Source organism: Pseudorca crassidens, chromosome 10, assembly GCF_039906515.1.
Source record: "Pseudorca crassidens isolate mPseCra1 chromosome 10, mPseCra1.hap1, whole genome shotgun sequence".
Lineage (NCBI taxonomy): Eukaryota > Metazoa > Chordata > Mammalia > Artiodactyla > Delphinidae > Pseudorca > Pseudorca crassidens.
In genome coordinates, this window is record NC_090305.1 from 38,367,775 (window position 1) to 38,389,430 (window position 21,656).

General features: G+C 39.3%; 1 protein-coding gene across 4 annotated transcripts in view; it reads right to left on the reverse strand.

The window, feature by feature from the left end:
* KCTD20 (potassium channel tetramerization domain containing 20) overlaps positions 1-21,656 on the reverse strand; it is a 98,635-nt gene that overhangs the window by 8,852 nt on the left and 68,127 nt on the right. For 2 of the 4 annotated variants that reach the window (XM_067753165.1, XM_067753166.1), the window contains exons 3-4: positions 4,625-4,830; positions 1,778-2,051 (exon numbers count right to left, since the gene is read on the reverse strand). In XM_067753165.1, the coding sequence (XP_067609266.1) occupies positions 1,778-2,051; positions 4,625-4,784 (434 nt within the window). In that variant the 5' untranslated portion in view covers positions 4,785-4,830. Of the gene's footprint in view, positions 1-1,777; positions 2,052-4,624; positions 4,831-5,645; positions 5,760-20,294; positions 20,432-21,656 lie in introns of those variants that run through there. The other 2 variants (XM_067753163.1, XM_067753164.1) reach the window with 2 other exon arrangements.

The window sequence follows — 21,656 nt, forward strand, 5'->3', positions numbered from 1 at the left end:
CAGGTCAAGTAGAAAAGGAGGGTAGGTATTAGGATCATCAGCAATTTGACATATTTCAGAGAGGCAGGCCTGCTCTGGGCATGAATTCAGAGCTCATGAGGGCACAGGGAGGAAGTCTTGCTTTTATATTCATCTTTTCCCATCCTTCCTCTCTCTCTCAGATCCCCTCCAGTAAAACTGGCCCCATGACTTCTACTACTCCTGCTGCACATCTGTGTAGGAGCTGTGGAAGGAGAAGCCAGGACAGACGGGTGCTGGTATCTTCAGCTGGCCCACTGGGGACTCACTGCCTTTTCCTTCCTTAACCTGTTGGGAAGCCCTGCTGTCCAACTGTTTGAAACTGTTATCCTCCACCCTGAACTGGCTGTTTTCCAAGGTCTGAAAAAGACTCACATGCTTTCCAAATCACTACACCATACATAAGAAATCCATTTAGATAAAAGTAGTCTTCAAAGGATGCTGACATTTTTCTGGAATGTTCCGGTTGAAGTGTAGCTGAGACAGCTATGAATCAAAATAGTGAACATGCCATAAATATAATCCCCCCTTAGAGTCATTCATCCAGTAGTGGCACGGATCTGCATTAATCCACTCTCAGCTTCTTAGTTTGTCCCCCTTGTGACCAGTGGCCCACATCTGTAAGCTCACTGGCTAGGCTTATGAATACTCTACGTAGCCACAGGACAGAACAAACCTAAGAAACTCAGAATTCATGACCTCGGCTGACTCAGCTGATGAACCATGTAGATAAAGGGGTCTATTACCCAGAAAATGCTTGCTTTTCTTTTCTTGAGCGCTACTTTTGGAGGCAACCTACTTCAGACAGACAGCCTACCCTGAGGAATGCCTTTCTGGAAGGGCCTGGGGGGAAATGGTGGCGATACCAAGACTGAGGACATGAAGTCAAGTCTGATATAGGGCGAATTTAGAAAATGTTTTAATGTTCTATCTTAATTCAGATGTTTAAGAAATATATACGTTTGGCTCTGGTTAAAAATGGTTCATCATGAATTTGTATGTATATGTTTAAGTACACACATATTTGAACAGCTAGATTCCACTTAGCCTAAAATTCAGCAAGTTAGTGTGGTCCATTCTGATTTCTAATTCAGTTCAAATTAGTCCAAAGTCAGAGTGAGGTTAGATCCACTTTCAAGTACTAGATGAAATCCTCAAAAGCCAAATGTTTGTGTGTGTATACAGTCAAATTATTTTACTCTTACCCCAATCTGCTCTTCATGTTAAGGTCTACAGTTGGCCAGAAAGAGATCTCCTAACTCCCAGCCCAGGCTCTAAAAGTACTTCCTGGACAGCGCTCCTGTCAGTAGACTCCTTCCATTCCTAAACTCTAACCCTAAAAAGCTGGAGGCAGGAGATGGTGAGGGGAGGGTAAGACTATAGTCTGAATGAAGCAACACAGAGGAAGGAACACGAAGAATAAAGAGAGCAATCATCAAACAAAACAGCCAGATACAAGGATCCAGTTTCAGAAAACTTGAATAGTAGTGGAGGCATTAGAAATTGACACCATTTGGACCTTCTGCACTCCCTTTTGTAGGGGGGCTTATTTCACTATACTGGCTTTGTAAATGAAAGTACCCACCCCCCAAAATCACCAACACATATAAGGTTTTTATGTCCTCTGTCTCGCAAAAGTACGAAGGTAGAAAAATAAGCAATGAAATGTTTTTATGCTCAAATCTAATGCAAGGCAAATAGCAAGTATTTCTATTCACAGAGGACAGAGTGAATGTGGAAGGAAATTATTATCAATTACCTTCCCAACATGGTATCCGGATGAGCAGTGAAAATTTGTGGATTGACAACAAAACGTGTGCCATCTACGAGAAGTGTCACTTTCTCTGGTGCCTGAGAATGAACGTTACTGCCAAAGCCCACAGTGCTGTTTCCAAATCGTTCTGGAGCGATGAAGGGTTCATGGTTCCGTTTATTCCCACTTTGGAAGCAAGAGCCTTTGATGTCTTCAGGAAGTGGCATCATGTGAGAGAACTGAAGATTTGCTGGCTGAGAGGCAGAGTCAAGTGGAAGGTCTAAAAGATCATACAAACAAACCAAAATAACTTGACAGCAAAAAGCCCTGGGGAAAAATAAACCTTGTCCTCTTTAAAGAAAACAAGAACAAAAACCATTACACAAACAAAAAAACCCAAACTTTAAGTATCCTTATGCAAAAACTCTTGCCTAAAACACGTAAAGAAAAAACACAAACTAGAGACTCATACTGGATCCCCCTGAACTTTTTCTTCTGTGTGTGTGTGTGTGTGTGTGTGTGCACGCTGGGGAGGAGAGAATCAAGGCAGTAATGCCTACACTTGAAAATAGACGATTAAACAATTTTAAAGTAAACTACACACATGGTTAAAAATAATTAAACACTAGAGAAGCATTTCTGTGGAAAACAAGCAATCCTCTGCCATACTGCTTAACCTTCCCTAGTCTTGTTTCACAGAGGCATCGCTTTTTTATTTCCGCTTTCACTTCTATCTCTAAATAACACTCATATTTCCTGTGTTTTATTTAAGGAACTTGATAACTCTGTTAGCCAAAACTATTTGTTTTCCACATTCTTAAAAAACGTTTCTAAATGTTATTTTCCAGAAAGGATAGTGATAGTCTCTAATTGTCACTTTTCCTAGAAATTCACTGAAAAATGCATTTTCACTACACATAGGAGAATCCTAACATTACCAACACCGTTTTTTGAACAGGCAGGTCTTGCTCTCAACAGAAAAGTTCCAGTGCAGATGGTCTTGGATTAGAATTCATTCATGGAACCTGAGTTTTTGTCCTAGTATCACCAAAGAGCCATTTTCTTTAAGTAATTTATTTGATTTTTCTAAACCTGATTAATCATCTGTAAAATGAAAATAATGTTCACTCCACCTACCTCACAGGATTGGTTTGACTATCAACTGAAATAAAGTATGTGAGAGCACTTAAAAATGTATTAATACCACATCATGTAAACAGGCTCAAAACTAAATATATGAAATCTGGATGTATATAGAAGAGAATCAGGGGAAAGTATTTTCAAAAGGATTACCAGAAGATTCTTTTTTTTTAGTTGATGTTTGCTGCTTTTATTATATAGCTGTACTTTTTTTTTTAGAAGATTCTTTTAAATAGGGAGTTCTCCTGAAATATTAAAATGTTTTTTTTTATTTAATGAAAAATTTCAAATATACCAAAGCAGAGTTAATACAATATGTATACATCACCTAGATTTGGCTAGCTAACATTTTCCTACATTGGAAAGAAATAAAATGTTATAGATACAACTTAATGTCTCACTCCCGCCCTTCATGTATTTTAAGTTTGTATACAATAATTCATTGTTAGCTAGAGTACACTCAATTTTTTCCCCATTTGCTTCTAGAGAAAAGGAAACCAAAATCTAGACCAAAATCCTGTTTAAGGATCATATCCTAGAGCTTCTGATAAATTTTCAACTTACAAAGAGCTAAGTTTCCACACAATCCATGGGCAAGCTTGTAGCAAGAAACGCTTTAATCACCAAGACAGGCTTTCAACACTCGAAGTGCTATTCTTAAAAATGAAAGTAGGCACCTAACTTATTCAGCTCTTTAGAGCACTTGATTTTCCCCCAGCTATGACGCAATTAAATTGGGTTGATTCCTGAAGGATGCCTCAGATTCCACCCTGCTTAAATGGGTGAGTAGGAAAAGAGACTCATTGCATAAATTCTCCGTAATGGGGCACTCTAGGGTGGCAGTCACACTGCTTTTTGGTCCGTTGATATATATAAAATAACAGCGAACGGTGGCCAGAAAGACAGGTTTAAATCCCACCCAGTCCCCTACCTCCCGGCAGTGTGAACCTGAGCAAGTTATGCCTAAGCTTTTGAAGCTTCAGTTTCCTCATCTGTAACAGGAGGATTAATCTAAGCAGGGATCAGCAAACTTTCTGTGAAGGGCTAAAAAGTAAATATTTTGAGCTTTGTGGGTCACAGTCTCTGCCACTATAGAAGGAAAGCAGCCATACAGACAGTATGTAAACAAATGGGCATGATGGCTGTGTTTCAAAATTTTATTTACAAAAACAGGCAGTGGTTCAGATTTGACCACAGTTTGCCTCCCTTGATCTAAAAACAGTAAAGTTTCTAGCACAGTGAGTGCTCAATAAATGGTAATTGCTATTATTATTGTTGCTATTGTTTTCCATAAAAGTTAAAAAGAACCTGACAATTTACCAAGAGCCTTCACATCCATTAACTCAACAGTCTTCTAGCCTTGTGAGGTAAGAAGAATTATTAACAACCTTGTTTTCTAGATTAAGAAAGCAGGGCTCAGAAAGATTAAGGATCTCATCCATGGTTACAGCTGATAAGCAGCAGAGCTAGAATGTGAATCTGTCTTCTGACTCCAAGCCTGAGACTATTTTTCTTATACCATTACCAAGTTAGATGTACTAAACTGATTAAATAAGTGGAGGTTTTTTGTGATAGATTTATATAACTGTGGTATATAAGCGAAGCTAATTAACTGGATATTTTATTTATTAAGAACATTTATGCCTTCTGGGCAGAATAGGTGCTGAGGTGTCAGAAAGCCCTCCACATTAAGTCAAGATCTAATCATCGTACCATCATTCCTGGGACCTAGAGGATAAGTAAGATTTTGAAGACCAGAAGAAGCCGGGCTATTTGCTTCTCTTTCTTGGGCTGCAGCTGAGGCTTCATCCATCAGGCAGCTGGCCTCCTGCCACAGTAACCTGTCGCTCTCAGTGCCACGGTGAACATTCATCCTTGGACTGTGTATCCTGAACTGTCTGCTTGATCAGGGAGAAATCCTGGAAGACAGGAATATGCATGATTTAGAACTCTCTCCTAACTAGAGGACTGACAGACAGCTCTCTTTTTTTTTTTTTTTTTTTTTTGCAGTACGCGGGCCCCTCACTGTTGTGGGCTCTCCCGTTGTGGAGCACAGGCTCCAGACACGCAGCCTCACTGGCCATGGCTCACGGGCCCAGCTGCTCCGCGGTATGTGGGATCTTCCCAGACCGGGGCACGAACCCGTGTCCCCTGCATCGGCAGGCGGACTCTCAACCACTGCGCCACCAGGGAAACCCACCACTGTTAAGTCTTAATTCCAAACATTTGCTGATAACAAACATGTTATTTCTGTAAACCAAACCTGTAGTTTTAGAACTAAAAACTGTACAGTTTTCTAATGGACCTTTTGTACTGACTAAAAGCACTTTTATCAGCTAGGTTTCTTTTCTTAAAATCTCTCAAAATTATAGAGAAGTTTCTGGTAGGTCTCTTCAGATTATCAACAGTCAACATATACAGTCAGCATATATTTTCCAAACACCTACTGTGTGGAAGGCACATGGCACTTTGTGCCAGCACTGCGGGACACAATGAGCAACATTTTCAAGGGTTAGCCCTAAGCTCCGACTGGTTAGGTGAGGATATATGAAAAAGATAAGCAAATTTATGTAATAAATACAGAATAAGTGATTCAAACCAGTGGTTCCAGATTCTCGGGCCTGTCTCTACAGTGGGGTCTGGGAATTTATAATTTTTAAAAAAGTCAACGTCTCAGGTAGCTCTCACGTGGCATTCAGGTTTTAAGATAAACATAAAAGTTAGAGAAAATCACCTCTAGATTGTATGGTTGGGAAAAGGAAGTCTTCATATGAGACAAAATCTGAGCTGGGCTCTGAAGTAAAGATAAGATTTTCTCCTCAACTTTTTATTTTGAAACTTTTCAAATCTACAGGAAAATGGAAAAAATCATTACAATCAGTAAAATCTTATATATCCGCCAGACTTACCAATGATTATCTGCCTCATTTGTGTGTGAGCCTGTGCTCTCCCACCACACACATTTTTCTGAATCACTTTAAAGTTACAGACATCACAACACTTCACCCAGTTACTTTAGCAAGCATATTCTGAGAACATTCTCTTAAAAAACACAACAGTACTGTTTTCACATCTAAGAAAATGAACAATTCCATAATACTAATATATAACCCATAATCAAATTTACACAACTGGCCTCCTATTTTCCTTCAGAACCTTTTTTTTTTGGATCCATAATTCAATCAAGGCTCATTCCTTACATTTGGTTTTTCTCAGTTTTTTAATCTTGCATATTCTATACCACCACCACCCCCCGCAATTTGGGGGGGATTGTTTTGTTTTACATGAAATTGACTTTTTAAAAAAGCCTAGGTCCGAAAAGGGAACCCTCCTACACTGTTGGTAGGAATGTAAATTAGTGCAGCTACTATGGAAAGCAGTATGGAGGTTCCACGCTAAAAATAGAGCTACCATATGATCCACTCCTGGGCATATATTCAGAAAAGACAAAAACTCTAATTCAAAAAGATACATGCACCCAAATGTTTACAGCAGCACTATTTACAATACCCAAGACATGGAAACTACCCAAGGGCCCATCAACAGATGACTGGTAGATATCTACACACACACAATGGAATATTATTCAGCCATAAAAAAGAATGAAATATTGCCATTTGCAGCAATATGGTTAGACCTAAAGAGTATCATACTAAGTAAGCCAAAGACAAATATTATAATACCACTTATATGTGGAATTTGAAAAATAATACAAATGAACCTATATACAAAACAGAGACAGACTCACAGACATGGAAAACAAGGCTATCAAAGGGGAAAGGGGGGAGGATAAATTAGGAGTATGGGATTAACAGATACAAACTACTAAACATAAAACAGATAAGCAACAAGGATTCACTATATAACACAGAACTATATTCAGTATCTTATAATAACTGTAATGGAAAATAATCTGAAAAAACATAATTGAATCACTTTGCTGTACACCTGAAACTAACACAATATTGTAAATAGACTATACTTCAATAAAAAAATAAAATAAAAATAAATTTTTTTAAAAATTTAAAGTCTAGGTCAGTTCTAACATCCATCTGATTGTTTCCACGTGATTAGATACAAATTTAATTTTCTTAAACAAGAATATGTACATGTATAGGTGAAAGGTGAGTCTTCCAAATGCCATCACATCAGAGGCACATAATGCCAGGCTATCCCACTACAGGGGATAAGTTTGACCATGTGGTTAAAGTGGTGACTATAGGTCTATCCATTGTAAAGAGAGATCTAATATCCTATCTCCCAATAACTTTTCACCCAGTGGTTTTAGCATCTATTGATGATGCTTGCCTGAATCAATTATTACATTTGGGACTACAAAATGATGACTTTCTAATTTTATCATTCCTCCTACATTTATTGTCTAGCATTCTTCTGTTAAGTAGAACTATTTCTTCACTCTCCCTTTATCTTCCTTTTAAGTATTATTATGAACTCAAAGATCTGTTTTAATCTAATGTATTATAACAATCCATTACCATCATTTTTTTTCAAATTGTCCAATTTTTGGTTCAAATTGTCCCAGGTGGGACTTCCCTGGTGGCACAGTGGTTAAGACTCTTTGCTCCCAATGCAGGGGGCCTGGGTTCGATCCCTGGTCAGAGAACTAGATCCCACATGCATGCCGCAACTAACTCACATGACACAACTAAGGAGCCTGCGAGCCAAAACTAAGGAGCCCACATGCCACAACTAAGGAGCCCGCCTGCCACAACCAAATGGACCCAGCACAACCAAATAAAATACATAGTCCCAGTTATGGCTAATATGGTTCCCTTCAAGCCTTCATCTGTGTCACTTAACCCCAATTCTACTGGCTGATAAGGCTACTTCCTGTACAAGATTTCTCTTTTTTTAATGAAAGTTCATAGCAGCTTTATTTTTTATTTGCATGAGAGGAATTTTATTTTATTTTATTCTATTCTACTTTATTTTGTACAAGATTTGTCTAAGCTCACCTTTTACCATCTCTGACCCAGACCTAGAATCAGCTATTCCTCCCTGGAGCCTTTGTTCCTTTTAGTGGACAAAAGCATTTATAAATGAGGATCTGAGCGCTAGGTGTCTTCATAGCTATTGAGATGTCATTGTCTCCTGAAATGGTCTAGAAGCAAAGTTGGGGATTAAAAAAAAGAAAAAAAAAAGAGTTTATATTGATATTTTCAACTCAAATTCAACATTATGGTTTTTTTTACTTTATATTAGTACTATATCTTTTCTCTCACAATGAAAATCTTGGTTCATAAACTAGTTTTTAAATTATAACATTAATATTACTAACAATAAACCTACTGAGTTTAAGTCTTTTGGGGGTCAATTCTTTTTGTCCTTAAAGTATACCCCACTAGGGATGTAGTCAGTGTGCTACGTCAAGTTATTTTATTTTTATTTTTTCTCTGTATGTCCTGTAATTTAGGTTCATTTTTAAACACTCAATTATAGCTTATTTTTCATTATTTTTAAATTTAATTTTTGAATATGTAAAACATTTACATTCTTCAAAAGTTAAAGTGTTACAAAAAAGGAATGCTCAGAGAAGTGTCTCTCCCTTCCCCTTTCCCTCCAATATTTTCCTATCTATTCCCTACAGATAACTAGTTTTATTAATTTGTTTATCTTTCATGTTTCTATTTATAGAAATAAGCATAATGTGTGTATATACATATAAATTCTTAATTCTTCTTTTTCTTATACAAAAGATGGAATACCGTATCCAGTTCTGTACTTTGCTATTTGTACTTAACAATGTATCTCAAATTCACTCCATAGGAGTGATTAGAAGTCTTCCTCATTCTTTTTAATGGCTGTTTAATACTCCACTCTTAGATGTTAATAGGTAGAACTTTGATAGAGAAAAAAGGAAAGAGCATTTTAGACAGGGTGAATGGTGTATAATAAGCAGGAGAGTAAGCGTGAACAGGCTTTATACTATATGAAGGAGTGCAGGCTGTGGGGAGAGCAACCAGGTTAGAGTGAAGGGTGGGAGAAATCCGAATCACCATACCATACGACTTCAGGGAACCCCATGCACACCATCATTTAAGGAGCTGTACAACGCACGACTTAGATGGATGTATACAACAGCCCTAGAAGATAAGGTTGAAAACCAAGCTGGAGCTAGCTTACGGAGGCCTTGAGTTATAAAGTAAAATAGAGTTAGGACTTTGTCTTGTAGCCAAAGTTTTTACACAGAGAAGTGTCATGTTCAACATGTTGCTTTAAGATAAATACAACCACAGATGGACTAGAAGAGTAAGAGGGTATTGGAATTGTCTAGGCATGAAAGGATCTCTGTGGGTTGACAGCAAGAAGGGTAGTACCTAAGACACAGTCCTGCCTACTTTCAAAGAGCTTACAATCCTAGTTGTTGAGAATGTGAAACACAAGAGTTACAAAATACAGAAAAGTGATATTTCAGGATCAGAAGAGACCTTAGTGATTATTTTGTCCAGTGGTTCTCAAGTCTAGCTGATAATCAGAATCACCTAGCAGAACTTGTTAAAAACATTCTTTGGCCCTGTTCCCCAGAGATTCTGATTTAGTAGGTCTAGGGTGGATCTGAGAATGTGAATTTTTTTTTTTCATGTGGGATCTTAGTTTCCCGACCAGGGATCGAACCCATGCCCCTGCAGTGGAAGCACGGAGTCTTAACCAGTGGACTGCCAGGGAAGTCCCAAGAATGTGAATTTTTAACAAACTCCTCAGCTGATCCTGTGGGCTAGCTATGTTTGGGAACAACTCATCTGGTATACCCTTTCATCTCATGAATGAGACTGAATCACAACAATATTCTTTTTAAAGAATATTCTAGGAGATTACAAACTTAGAGTAGGGAGGCCTTTTTAATCAAGACCAAAAAACCCAAAAGCTAAAAAAGAAGAGAAAGACAAATCTAACTACAAAATTTTTTTTAAACTTTTGTATGGCAAGGAATCCTATAAAGGAAAAAAAATACTTGAAAAACTGTATTTGAAACAGACTTTTACAAAGAGTTATTATCACAATATTCAAGGGCTTACGAAAATGCATGAAACTAACCCAACAGAAAAATGTGCAAAGGATGGGGAGAAAAGGGAAATACCCAAGAACTTGGTGAAACTACATTAATAGGCTAGGAAATAGAATTTAAGGCAAAAAAACTAGACAAGTTGGGCAAGGCATAACATTTGAAGATATCTGTTGCCAGAACCATTTCTCTTCCTCATTTCTACCTTGGAAGAAAGCCGTAACAAGAGAAGAGATAAAGGAGAGAAGAGGGCATTCCAATTCCACAGAAAGGCAGGAACGCCTCTGATTCCACATCCCTTCTCCTTCATTTTCCTCTATGAATTGCTGAGGCCAGGCTAGCAAGCTGGCAGATAAAAGCACAAGGACAGGGCTTCCCTGGTGGTGCAGTGGTTGAGAGTCCACCTGCCGATGCGGGGGACACGGGTTCGTGCCCCGGTCCAGGAGGATCCCGCATGACGTGGAGCGGCTAGGCCCGTGAGCCATGGCCACTGAGCCTGTGCTCCGCAACGGGAGAGGCCACATCAGTGAGAGACCCGCGTACCGCAAAAAAAAAAAAAAAAAAAAAAGGCACAAGGACAGCAGTGACAAGATTATAACCGCTTGGATGTATTTTCCTCTTCTCTACTTGACATCCCTAACTTACCGCCCTTAGTACCTTTTTGTCAATATAACTTATGCCCAAGAACAGCTTTTGTGCCAGAAGAGACTATATTACAGTTACTTGGATTTAAATTAAGACTTAAGACCTTACATTCAATTTATAACGCCTAAAGGCCTTTAAACAGTTTCCTTTACAACTTTATCAAATTACCTATTAAAAAAAGACTTAAATAACAATAACATTTTTACTCACTACTCAGTTTAAAAGATAAAATAAGACAAATATAGTTTAATCCCCTAAAACCACAACCCTAAGTTTGATATTGCCAAACATTTTAAACTATACTTATCATCTTAATATGTTCTTTTCTTGTTTTAGCACTTTAATTGCCTCCCAAGCAAATCTTTAAGTACTCAAAAAACCTTTAGTAAATCCTAAAAAAGTAAACTTTTGAATCTAGTATATCTCAAGAAGTTCTTAAATATTGCAACACCCTTTCAAAATGCAGTTTTCTTATATCCTTAAACTAATAATCAAATCTAAACCCAGTTACTCAAGAACACATTTTACACTGGAACCAAATCAATCAGTTGAGATTCTTCAATATGCCGAATCACCACAAACATTCCATCTTAAGTCCAGATGGACTTAAACTTCACTGATTTAACATATATCATGTGCTACATATTATTCTAAGTACTTTATATAATTTAACTTAATACTCAAAAAAAAACTTTTATGAAGTAGGTACTATTGTTACCCCTATTTACAGATGAGGAAACTGAGGAAGAAACAGGTTAAGTTCCCACAGTCACATAGCTAATAAATAGTAGAGCCAGGCTTCAAAATCCAGGCTTCTGGCTCGAGTCAAATGCATGTTACCCTTAAGCTGTGTTACCTCTCCTTATAGGTCTGATTTACTTCATGAATTCTATGTAAGTTTCACAGGTTTGGAGATATGATTTCAAGCCCAAGATCTGGAGCCAGGACATATGACCTTTCTGTGCCAGTAACAGGCACACCTAGCACCTTTTCTGTTTAAATAGTTGCTTTGAGATGACCTCTAAATCAATTAACTCCAGATAGGGGTTGATTTTACAATCTGAGTTCCCCAAGTTCAAATTAAGACCTTACCTAATTCTGCTGTAACTTTCAACTTTATTACCTAAAAACAGGGTAGATCAAATTCTGTAATTTCTACACAGGTGCTTCTATCTTTTGATGGATTCAACTAGTTATGGTCATTCTAATGACACCTTTAAGCTAGGAACAATCCAAGGTACATAACAGACCAGGCAAAGCTCATGACTCCTAAGAAAAAGCCAGTCAACATATGAGGTCCCTAATGTCCAGGGCGCTCTTCTGCTTGCTATTATCTAAAACTCTCTATAGGAAGAGATACACAAGCTGTTAAAGATTACTTAATGGCAAACTTCCAGGAAATATCCAAGAGATATACTATTAGCAATAATGTCTTTAAACAGTACAAGGGAGTGCAATTAAAATTTTTTAAATGTATTACTCAATACAGTAGGCCATTTTATAAGAAAGAGCTAAGTTTTTGTACAGTAAGAAAAGATCGGAAGGTCTTAGGGGACAGATCCATGGATCAGTACTGTAGCAATAGAACAAACATTGAAAATTCTGGAGACAATCCAAAATCACTGTGTCAGAAGATGGTTCAAGGACCAGTATCAATTAGCATCAAAAGTTTTCACCGACTCTTAGCAAAAATGAGGACAGTGGAGATGATGTAACACATGGGGGCGGGCACACACACACACAATTATTATCCCAGTTCTAAGACACGTGACATTGCCTAAGACATCAATATAATAACAGCGTTTCAGGAAAGCACTATTATATTAAATATATACATGATTTTAAGATACAGCCTGATTTCAAAAATATTAAAATGTGAATTGAAAATTATGGTATATATTAGTGTAATGCTTTCTTGGTATCTAAATTAAATCTTTACTTCTTTTCTGATATTAAATGTCTTTTCTTTTACAACATAATGGTGACAGAAAATGATAGTCAGATTTTTTTTTTAATGTCCTAAAAGGCTGGCAACCTGATGATGGGCTCCCAATTTCCCCCCACAATTTTACCAATCATAAATCTCAAAAAAAATCTGGGTCCCAAATCACCTTCCATCTAGGACTACAAAAACACTTCTATTAGTTCAGTCCATCCTACCTAAAAAATCCCAAAATAAGGAATCTCTTGCTTAGCTCACCCTATTGGTGGCCAGCAATCCTCAAGGGAAAAAAAATTTTTTTTTCCTTGTGCCAAGTTGAAGTCTGCCTTCCTCCCCACACCCACCGTGACTTCCACGCATTGGCAAGTCCTATGCCCTGGAATAATGCAATTATCAGAATGGGATGGGTAAAACAGAAAACAAAAACCAAAATAAACCCCATTTGTTTGAAGGCATTAGACAACTAGTAAGATAGCCAAGACTGCAGAGAAGCTGTGATGGTCAGTTTTATACGGCAACTCTTGAGGCTACAGTCCTAGTTATTCAATCAAACACTAATCTACATGTTACTGTGAAGGTATTTGGTAGATGTGATTAAAGTCTTTAATCATTTTAGTTTAAGTAAGGAAGATTATCCTAGATAATGTGGGTGGGCCTGATCCAACAATTGAAAGGCTTTAAGGGCAGAACTGAGGTTTCTCTGAGGAAGAAGAAATTTGACTGGAATGCAGCTTCAACTCCTGCCCTAGAGTCCCAGCCTGCGTTCCTGATGGCCTAGTCCAGTCTCCACAATGTATACACCAACTCCCTTCAATAAGCAGCTTAATATACATGTGTGTATATTTATATACAAATAGATAGATGACATAGATTATTTTGATGATATATAAATACTACACAGAACCATATTCCATAATTAAAACCGTCCTTCAAAGAAAACTTCAGGACCAAGTGTCCTGACTAGCAAATTCTTCCACGCCTTTAAGGAAGAAATTACATCAATCTTATACAAACGCTTCCAGAGAACAGAAAAAGAGAACCTATATCCCAATTCATTTTCTGAGGCCAGCATAATACTGACCCAAAACCTGACAAGAACATTACCAAAAAGCATTACAGATGACTTTTTCTCATAAGCACAAAATCCTATACAAATTATTAAAAAATCAAACCCAGATACATCAAAAAGGATAATACATATGACAAAGGTTGACTTAACATTCTAAAATCAATATAATTCATATGCTGAAAGGCTAAAAAAGTTTTAGAATAATAACTAAAATAGCATGAAACAGTACTGATAAACTAGACTTAAAAAGGGCAGGTTGAAACAATAAGTATAGTCACAGAAAAAAAGATTAAAAATATAAACAACTATTCTCCCTTAACTGTAGGCTTATCATATGTGATTTTTAAAAATTGTTTTATTGAGTATGCCAAAGTCTCTAAAATGAATGTGTTATTACTTTTAAAATGAGAAAGGAAAATGTATCTGTAAAAACAGGGAACTCTTCAAGAAAATCTTGGAGTATTTTTTTTTTTTGGAGTATTTTTAAAGCTTAGAACAGTTTAAAAGAAATTTTTTAAAGTTTCAGAAGAAAATGATATATTACTAAAGAGATTTGGACATTTTTCCATCTAGATTAAAGAAGAAATATTAGGAATATAAGACAAATTAGGAATTCAGGTTAAAAACATGAAATAGTTTCTCAAGCAGATTATTCAATAGGATGACAGAATAATCTTGGTAGCTTTAAATCCAACACAAGGGCTTAATGTGGAGGCATGGTGTGCTTCCTAGGGTACTCAACAGCAAGCATGGTTCTAAGGAACAGGCAGAAGGTAGGACAGGTGGGTAGGCACAGGATAAAGGATGATGCTAGAATCCCAAGTCAGAGGGTGCTCAACAATTAGGGCAATGGAACATTCAGATTACCTGACATTTAATTCCCTAAACAGATTGTTATGAGCTAAATTAAATTGTGTTTCCCTCAAAATTCATATGTTGAAGTCCATTACCCTAAATCCTCAGAATGTGACTGGAAATAGGGCCTTAAAGAGGTGATTAAGATTAAATGAAGTCATTAGGGTGGGCCCTAATCCAATACAAATGGTGTCCTTTTAAGTAGAGGAGATGAGGACACATACAGGCACAGAGGGAAGACTGACCATGTGAAGACACAGGGAGGAGAAGGCAGCCACCTCCAAGCCAAGGAGAGAGGCCTTAGAAGAAACCAACCCCGCCAACACCTTGAACTTGGGCTTCCAGCCTCCAGGATTGTGGGGAAATAAATTTCTGTTGTTTAAGTCACACAGTTTGTGGTACTTTGTTAGGGCAGTCCTAGCAAACTAATACACAGATACAACTGCAGAAATTAAATTTTACCCTCTCCCACAGAAAAAGAGATTTAGGGCAAACACACTGAAGGCATCTTACATGGTTTTAAGGTATGGACTGTGATCTTCATATAGAAGTGTAGATCATTAGCTGTTTTATTCTAAGGAAGGTGAACTTTCTTTAATAATCTTCTTAACCAAATCATGTCACAGATCTTTCTACTACACCCCAGTGCTTTCCAAAATATTAGTAAGCCCCGCCTCCACGTTATAATAAGAACAGAGATAGTTTAATTACCTATACTTATCATAAAAGCCTTAATATTTCAATGCTGGAAAGGACAATCTGAATCTAAAGAAAATATCTTCTTAAATTAAAATATTTAAAAAAAAACAGTTAACAGCCAGCATCTCCTGGGAACTCACAATAGTCAGGTGCAAATCAAAGCATTTTACATGAATTAACCCAATCCTAATAACCCTCTGAGGTAGGTACTATTACAACCTCTTTTTCGGAGACATAGAAACTGATGAATATCCAAGCTAGTAAATGAAGGTACTAAGACTTAAACCCAGTTAAAATTGGCTCCAAAGCCCACATTCTTAACCACTGCCCAATGAAGTATAATGAGGGCACTATTGAGCATAAATTGTAATGGCTTTGGAGTCAGTTTAAATTTGAATGCTGGCTCTGCCACTTACACAGTGTATGACTTTGGGCAAACTTAAGCTCTTTGTGTCTTAGATTCCTTGGCTATAAAATGGAGATAATTAAATGAGGCAATGGATGTAAAAACATTTAGCACAGTGTCTGGAACATAACGATGTCTACTAATTACTAAGTCCTTACTATTTCTAATTCTACTTTCATGAATATACAAGAACAATCCAACAATGTCTATTTTGGGATGGACTTCCCTGGTGGTGCAGTGGTTAAGAATCCGCCTGCCAATGCAGGGGACACGGGTTCGAACCCTGGCCCGGGAAGATCCCAGTGCCATGGAGCAACTAAGCCCGTGCGCCACAACTACTGAGCCTGCGCTCTAGAGCCCATGAGCCACAACGACTGAGCCCCCTAGCCACACCTACTGAGCCCGCGCGCCTAGAGCCTGTGCTCCACAACAAGAGAAGCCACCACAATGAGAAGCCTGCACTCCTCAACAAAGAATAGCCCCCACTCACCGCAACTAGAGAAAGCCCGCGCATAGCAACAAAGACCCAACACAGCCAAAAACATAAATAAAATAAAAATTTTAAATTAAAAAAAAAAAAGAATCCACCTGCCAATGCAGGCGACACGGGTTCGAGCCCTGGTCTGGGAAGATCCCACATGCTGCGCAGCAACTAAGCCCATGAGCCGCAACTACTGAGTCTGCGGTCTAGAGCTGCGTGCCACAACTACTGAAGCCCACACGCCTAGAGCCTGTGCTCCGCAACAAAGAGAAGCCCACGCACAGCAACGAAGAGTAGCCCCTGCTCGCCGCAACTAGAGAACGCCCGGGCGCAACAACAAAGACCCAAATGCCACCAAAAATAAATAAATAAATAAATGTATTTCAAAAAACAAAAAACAATGTCTACTTTGGGGACTCTAAGCAAAAACAGCAAAGGGTTCTCTTCTTTCATCCATACTTCTTTCCTTCCTATGATTCCAGAAATGCATATACTATTCCAATAATCTCATTTCTCATAAGAAGTATATTGAATCAGATTAGCAGTTAGATCAGTCTTATATTCTGTCTCCCACAGAGATACCTAATAACTTGGGTAAGGACAACAGTACAGTTATGCGACAACTTCAAAAGATTCTGGACATTGCTCAAACATCTAACATTTAATAAAAATTCACCGGGACTTCCCTGGTGGCGCAGTGATTGAGCGTCTGCCTGCCAATGCAGGGACACGGGTTCGTGCCCCGGTCCAGGAAGATCCCACATGCTTGCGTACTGCAAAAAAAAAAAAAAAAAATTCACCAATGTACTTACTTTAACCTTTACCAAATTTAAAAAAAAATACCGAGTTCATAACATTTCTTGGGATTACAAGATAACTAATTGCTCTTATTTGTTCTATTACTACTTATTCCAAGCTTCAGAGTTCCTTATTTTAGTGTTCCCAATCTTCCTGATTTATGTGGTAGAAAATACTCTCCTTCAATCTCCATTTTTCCAAATACTGCTTCTGTACTCATGTGAAAGTCTCTCAGTTTTCTTTATCTACTTATAACTGAACTTCTCTAAGCCTTTTCCTTTTTTTTTTTTGCGGTACGCAGGCCTCTCACTGTTATGGCCTCTCCCGTTGCGGAGCACAGGCTCCAGACGCGCAGGCTCAGCGGCTACGGCTCACGGGCCCAGCCGCTCCGCGCCATGTGGGATCTTCCCAGACTGGGCCACGAACCCGTGTCCCCTGCATTGGCAGGCGGACTCTCAACCACTGCGCCACCAGGGAAGCCCGCCTTTTCCATTTTTGAAGCATTTTTCTTGAGATGATTTAGTGGAAAGAACACTGGGCTAGGAGCCAGGAGTCCTCACTCTGCCGTCTCATCTCTCAGATTCCTCATCTTAAAAGGCAAGAGGATTGCAATAGATAAATTTGTAATAGGTTCCCTTATAGCTCTAAGCCTCATATTTCCATGACTCTGGGTCTTCCAACTAGAAATCATTCAGTATGCCAACAATTTCCCTAAACTTTACTCCAGTTAGCCAAGGAGGAGTAGGCATGCTCAGATTCAGGGGCAGAGTAAGACACAACAATCGGAAAGCCCAGGGCTATAGAAGGAAAGACATGGTATTTTGTGAATCAACAGAAAAAGATTAGTAAGAAAAATGAGATGCCAAGAAGAAACCAAAGACAGAAAAAAAGTCAGAAACACACAGTCTAACTCTAATCTCATCCCTACACATCTATTTGAAGAAGAACTAAGAAACAAAAAGCTTTGGGAGCAGAGGTTATCCAGCCCTCAAATCTACCTCAAGGGAGCAAGGCAACTCTATGACATCTTTGCAACGTTGTTGCTAAAATGGCCTACTACAGTGCTTTGCACAAAACAGGCGTTACTGGGGTATCTGATGACTGAATTAATGTTCAGATGACCTGAAAGCCCTCATAAATGCTACTGGTACTGCTACATACCAGGATATCTGAGAGCTCAAGGCAATGGGAAATACAAGGCACTGGCTGTCCTGGTTCTAAGGGGAAGGAGACTAAATTAGTTGGGAGGGGGGAAGATTTGGCCTAACGGCATAACTTATGAGCTGATGCTACTGGAAGCAGCTCCCAGAAGGTAAAAGGACAGATTACCAGGCACAGACCATCTCTAAGGCAATATTATAATATGTATGAAAGTACTTCCTACCCTGGTGTCAGAGTCCAAGAAAGCACTATCTTTTCTAAAGTTTCCTTCCAAAGAGTCAGATCTTCTTGCCTTATGATTGGTTAGGGGGCAGGGGAGAGTAAATCAATAAAGGGATAAGGAAGTTGGGCAGTTCTAAAAATTCTCAGGGCAACCCTATTTTGGTGTTTCTCAAAGTGTAGTCCCTGGATCACCAATAACAGACCAAGGGAGGGGGTGCTTGCTTAAAATGCAGACTCGGAAACCCATCACTGATCTCCAGAATCAAATTTCTGGGAGAGGTACAAATCAAAACCACATGAGATATCACCTCACACCTGTCAGAACACCTATCATCAAAAAGAACACAAATAAAACATGTTGGCAAGGATGTGGAGAAAAAGGAACCCTTGTACACTGTTGGTGGGAATGTAAATTGGTGCAGCCACTGTGGAAAACAGTACGGAGGTTTCTCAAAAAACTAAAACAGAACTACCATATGACCCAGCAATTCCACTACTGGCTATATATCTGAAAAAAACAAAATCACTAACTGGAAAAGATATATGTACCCTAATGTTCACAGCAGCATTATTTACAATTACCAAGATATGGAAGCAACCTAAGTGTCCATCAACAGGTGAATGGATAAAGAAGATGTAGAATACACACACACAATGGACTACTACTCAATCATAAAAAAAGAATGAAATTTTGCCATTTGCAGCAACATGGATGGACCTGGAGGGCATTATGCTAAGTGAAAAGTCAGAGAAAAACGAATACTGTATGATATCACTTACATGTGTTATCTAAAAAAAATACAACACACCAGTGAATATAACAAAAAAGAAGCAGACTCACAGATACAGAGAAAAAACAAGTGGTTACCAGGTGGGGGTGGAATAATATAGGGCTGGGGGAGTGGGAGGTACAAACTATTGGGTGTAAGGCTCAAGGATGTACTGTACAACACGGGGAGTAGAGCCAATATTTGGTAATAACTGTAAATGGAAAGTAACCTTTAAAAATTGTATAAACAATTTTAAAAATTATAAAAAAAAATTCTGGGAGGGGTATTAGTACTTTTAAGGAGCAAACTTATGTTTGAGAACTACTGTCCCAGAATTTGGGTCGGGGGGTGGGGAAGAGGAGTTAAGGGTGGAGTTCTTCAACCGGATTCTTCAAATTCAACTGCTATAACTACAACACTGTTTGGAGGACCATTAAAAAAAGAACCTTAATTTCTCAGGTAACAGCTGCAGCTAGTTGTTTAACAGCTAACAGGGGCACAATTAAAGGGCCTGGAAAATTCATTTTCATAAACTGGTTAAACAGTTCCTCAGTCTGTTTATCCTGTTAGTTTGTTCACTGCTTTCTCCTTTAAAAATAAATCGGATCAATCCAGGAATTTTCAGAAAGAATCACAAACTCCAAAATAGAAGGTTTGGGTTTTTTTTGATAGTGCAGAACTAGGCTTTTAAACCCGAAAACACTGAACGCTATAAAAAGTAAGGTTTTATTTAAAAGAAAATTACCAGTTGAGGCTCCCCCAGCTCTTCTACACTCAGAGGCACTGATGAAAGCTAGTAATTTGTGGGTGGCAGAGAAGGAAGACTGAAGCAGGGGTGCAAAGAGCGAGAAGTCCGACCAACTACCTAATTTTTAATGATTCAATTAACTGCCAGAAAAAACACGTCTGCAAATGTTTTATCAATAAACACTCCGGGGCTCTCATCATTCCTCTTCTGTTGGGATTCAAAACACCAAAGGCCTGCAGGAAAGTCAAGTTATACTTTAGTTGTCCCCACGACTGTGTTGACGATTTCCACACAAGGCGACCCCCCTTCTTCCCCGGATTACCAAGCTTTACCCTCAGCACGGAAACTGGCGCCTAGAACCCATTTGCCAACGTTGTGCCTCGAGATGACTGTAGCCCCGCGGGCTTTCAAACTGGGGGTCCGACCCGGCGGGCTGCCGCCCGAGCGGCGTCCTGAGGAGTCGGCCCCCTACCCACGACACAAAGGCACCTTCCGGGGCCAGGCCCGCTGCCGCACTCGGCCCGCCGGGTCTTCGAGGCGAACGGTCTCGTGCCGCCACTTACCTGAAGCTCCCCGCCGCGCTCTCGCGCTCGGGGGCCGAATCCGCCCGGGAGGCGCGCGCACACGGCGCCGCAAGCAGCCGCCCCTCGGACCGCCCGGGCCGCAGCGGCGCGCGCCCCCCAGCCCCCGCCCCGGCCCGCGCGGCCACACGGCTGAGTCACCCGGCGCTTCACGTTAAGAGTCCCCCCTTCGGCGCGCGGGGCACGCCGGGAAGGCCGGGCTCCGGCCAACCCCCTGGGCAGCGCGCCGCAGGGTGTCCCTTTTCCTTCCCGACACGCCCCCGCGGCCCACGCAGGACGCTCTCACCGCTGCACAGCCACGGTAGATCGATTTCTGAGCTGCGGATACCCTCTTTCAATTATTAAAAGTCTGAAACGGAAAAGTTAGTAGTTATCTGAATTGTGAAACAAGCTCGCGCAGCCCCGGGACAGCCAATGCTTTTAGAAAATTGTGGAGCCCAGATCTTTACATACGTTTGGGGGGAGGAGGTAGTGAGAATAATGGACTTCCTTAAACACCTTTTGCTTGGAAATCCCTCTCCCGGATATGCATTCTGACCTAGAGGAGGGAGGAAAACTCCACGTTTTTCTCAAACCTTGAGTTTAAGGAAACTACATAGTATAGCAAACAAAGCTGAATTACACATTTTTAATCAACCTAAAGCAAATTATTGGAAAATTGGTTGTGTTACTAGTAAAATATTTCAACACTCAAAAAAGTATCTATGTATAGTCCATGACCTATAAAGCGTAAAAGAAATAGCATCAGTCCTTTCTGTCATGATTTCTACTGGTTTTTGTACTTTTAAAAGTTATACTAGTTAAATAAAAAGTTATACTGGTTATGCAAACTATTTTGTTTTAAAATTGTTGAAAACCAATTAAGTTAATAATAGCACGATTTCTTAAATTTTGAGTCAACTTCTTTTTCATTACTTAAGAGTCTAAAAACTAATTTGGGGCTAATGATTATGATTAGGTTTGAAATGGAAGGAATATAAGAAAATATCTCATTCCAGTAGGTTGCAAATGGTTGCCAGATACTTGTATAGTAAAATTGCCTTATTAAGGGCAACAACTTTAAAAAACTGAAGCTATAAATTTGTTCATTGTAATTTTATCTTAGAGGTGTAGAGGGTCAGTCCCCATTTCTATTCTTTCACTTCACTTACAATGACTAAAACATCCAGTACTGTGTTTGAATCAGGATGGGCTAGGTGCTGCACTAGTCACCTGTAGGTCACTAATAGGTCAGGTGACTCTACAGGGCAGCTCACCTTCACGTGGTGACACAGCATTCCCAGCTGCTTCCATTTCTGGCTCTGCCAACCCAACACGAGGTTTCACATCAGGGATGCCAGAAGA